General features: G+C 52.8%; 1 protein-coding gene across 1 annotated transcript in view; it reads right to left on the minus strand.

Moving 5' to 3' along the window:
* Positions 1-3,168, minus strand: part of GBX1 (gastrulation brain homeobox 1) — a gene marked incomplete at its 5' end in the record, with an annotated part of 16,325 nt that extends 13,157 nt beyond the window's left edge. The window contains 2 exons of the mRNA XM_011377576.2: positions 1,619-1,621; positions 2,727-3,168. Coding sequence (XP_011375878.1) covers positions 1,619-1,621; positions 2,727-3,168 — 445 coding nt within the window. The remainder of the gene's footprint in view (positions 1-1,618; positions 1,622-2,726) is intronic.

Below are 3,168 nucleotides of genomic sequence, written 5' to 3' on the forward strand. Positions count from 1 at the left end.
TGGGCATTTCCATTTCTTTTAACTACTTTGGGGGGGGGGGCGGGAAATCAGGCCTGGGAAGGTGGACGTGAATGGCATGGTGAGGAACAGTTGGGGAGTTTGTATCGAGAGCGATAAGGAGCAGTCGCAGATAAGATCTCCCATTCCTTATTCCCTTGGAATGTTTCTTCTGAAATCTCTCTTTACTGGTCTGCACCAGAAGCCCCACTATAAACTCTTGATGTGCGCCCTTCCCCAGTACGAATGATTACCTTCACTCCGGCACCTCTCAAAGTTCTTCCTCTGTAAGGTCTCCTTCCCATCATTCTTAGCAAAGAAATTCCTTGTCTTTACTCCAAGTATTTTTTTTTCTTTTGCTTCCAAGAATTTCCTCAGATGACCTTTCCTTCATCATGCTACATATATAAATTCCCATCACTCCCAGTACTGAAAAACCTTTTAAAAAATCACTCCTGGTGTTGAAACTTTTCCATTCCCTACTAGTATATTTATTTAGCTCCCTCCCAGCCCTCTCAAGACGGAACTCCACACACACGCACACGCACGCACACACACACACACACGTCTGATCCAGAGATACTGTTCCCTTTTCATTTCGCTTAGGCTAAAAATCCCTGGTACGTATCTCTTCCAATAGACAGCTCTCTCCTTTCTCAGTCTCTCTCTGGATGATCTGGGTGCACAGCTCATTTGTTGATCTTTTCCTTTATTTTTCTTTCTTCAGTATTTCTCTCCTGTTCTTTTCCTCTGCTTATTCCTTTCTCTCTCAGTGTCTGGTTTTACAGCCAATATTCTATCTGCTTCAGAAAAGAGCCCCCATTTTACAAATGGGTTAAAATGCGAACAGGGGGAACCCGAAGGAACAGGACGAGGTGCTCGTTTTTCCATGGTTTGGGCATATTCCCCCGTCAGTTCCCCTCCGCTGGGGTATCTTCCTCTGTCCTCCCACTCAGCTCACCTCTTCCTCAGGTGAGCCTGGTTCTTGCAGCCCCTATGACCGCCGAAGCCATCCCTCTGATGGCCTAGTTTATGCCCTTTTCTGCCTTAGGACTATCCTATTCCAAAAATCCTTCTGATCCTTTCTTCTTCCAATCATCCTGCCAGCTGCTCACCCCTCCCCTCCCCTCCCCGGGCCCTTTCATCTTGTGGATACTTCCTCCCACCTTCCAGTTGCTGCCCTATCATTTCCTTTTGATCCTCTGAGGAGATGCTGCTCAGACTTCGGTCGCTGGATCTTCCTGGTCTAACCAGGTACAAAAAACATACATATATATACATATATATATGTGTGTATATATATATATATATACATATATATATATGTATATATATGTGTATATATATATATATACACACACCAAAAAACACAAAAAATAAACCAATAGCTGAATACCCAAAGCCAAAATGCATGAAACTAAAGAGGAATAGGAGAGGAAGACAGGCTCTGTAAGAGTCCTTGGGGTCTGGAAGAGTGATTAGCCCTTTGGTCAATTTCAAGGAAAGGCCCAGAAACCTATCGTCAGGAATTGCCTTCTCCTGGCAAAGGACAAAAAGACTATTGACTCTCCTGCTTGTTTCCACTAGAGTCAGCCCCCAGGTCTCTTGGGGTCACTTCCACCTGCTAAGCTGGATGCAACGAACAATTAAGCAGAAAAAGATCTATCCCAATGCTAAAAAAGTTTAAGCTTTAGGAACCCTACACTTGCATCCAGGCCCTCTTTTTCTTAAATAAGGCCCACTAAATTGTATAAGCTTCGGATGTCAGCACACCTGGATCTGCCCCTGGATAGGGAAAAGCTTTTCTGGCTTCCAGGAGTTAAGGACCAATAAAAAAGGAAGCCGGGAGGGCTCTGAGTAGATTGCTTCTAAGCAGGGTTCAGTTTAATGTACCCTGCCTCTACCCAGAGGGCACCCTCCCATGGAGGATCCGGGGGTCCCGCCTTAGCTCTCAGCTGAATCTCACTGGTTCCAGAATCTTAGCTGAATTCTTGACTGCAGGCCTTTGGGCCACACCCAAACCAGCCCAGGCTTGAGCCCCTCTCTTGGCCTCCCAGTCAGCCGGCGACCAGCAGGTCATAGGCCCCCTGCCAGCTAAGGTTTCCTTAGGCCGCTACTCACTACTCGGTTCTTTAAGGCTTAGCTCTAAATCTGCCAGTTCAGAAGTGACCTCTATTACTAAGACGAAGACAGGCCACCAACATGGTCACCACCGTTTTAAGACCCTCCCTTCGCCCCCTGCCTTAACAGGGCCCATTTGGGGTCAGGACAACCTTCTCAGAAGCCAGAAGGTGCCCTCACTTACTGAACTGACAGTCGCCCCAATGTACCCTCACCCTGAGGTCCCGCTGCTGTCCCCAGGAATCTCACACTTGCAGCTTCTCTATTCCCGGAAGATGAGAAAAATGAAGGGGTTCTGGAAAGAGTCGGGGGGAGGGCCGGGCCTTGAGGGCTGGCCTGCTGGGAGGGGAGGCACTAATTTGGAAGGGAGTGCGAGGAAGTCTTCGTGAGGCTTGGAGAGCTCTGGAGACGGAGCAGGGCGCGGTTCTGGGAGCTCGAGGCGCCGTGTTTGGAACGGAATCGGAGGTGGTTCCGCAGAACCTGCCCTCCGGGGGTCTGGGATTCCGGGACTCTGGGCAGGTGCCGAGGTTCTGAGCCCGAAGGCTGCTGTCTGGGACTTCCAGGGACCGAGCCTCCCGCCCGGCGCCCGGGTCGGCCCCAGCACTTACCCGGCAGACTTGGGAAAGTCTCTGAGAAGTGCGCAGGCGGCGGCGGTGGGGGCTCCGCCACTTTCTCCCGGGCGGGCAGCAGCTCGTCGGCTTCCAGCCCGCCCTCCGGGCGTCGGCCGCCCGGCTCCGGGTTGTTTCGGGCGGCAGTGGCGGCGGCGGAAGCAGCAAGCTCCGGGGGCCCGTAGAAGGCGTCGGGAGGCTCCGCGAAGCTGGGCAGTGCGGTGGTCAGCGCCACCATCGAGGGCACGGCCTGGCCCAGCCCCGCGCAGAAGGTGTTGGTAAGGCGGCCGGCAAAGGAGGCCAGCGGGGCGAGGGGTGGGAGGCCCGCGGGCAGCGGCGCAGGGGCCAGCGCCTGCGGCAGCACGAGCGGCCGGTAGGGCATGAACATCGGGTAGCCGGTGTAGAGCAAGTGGCCGGAGCGCGGCGGCGGCGGCCCGATCAG

Source organism: Pteropus vampyrus, unplaced genomic scaffold (genome assembly GCF_000151845.1).
Source record: "Pteropus vampyrus isolate Shadow unplaced genomic scaffold, Pvam_2.0 Scaffold316, whole genome shotgun sequence".
NCBI classification, from domain to species: Eukaryota; Metazoa; Chordata; class Mammalia; order Chiroptera; family Pteropodidae; genus Pteropus; species Pteropus vampyrus.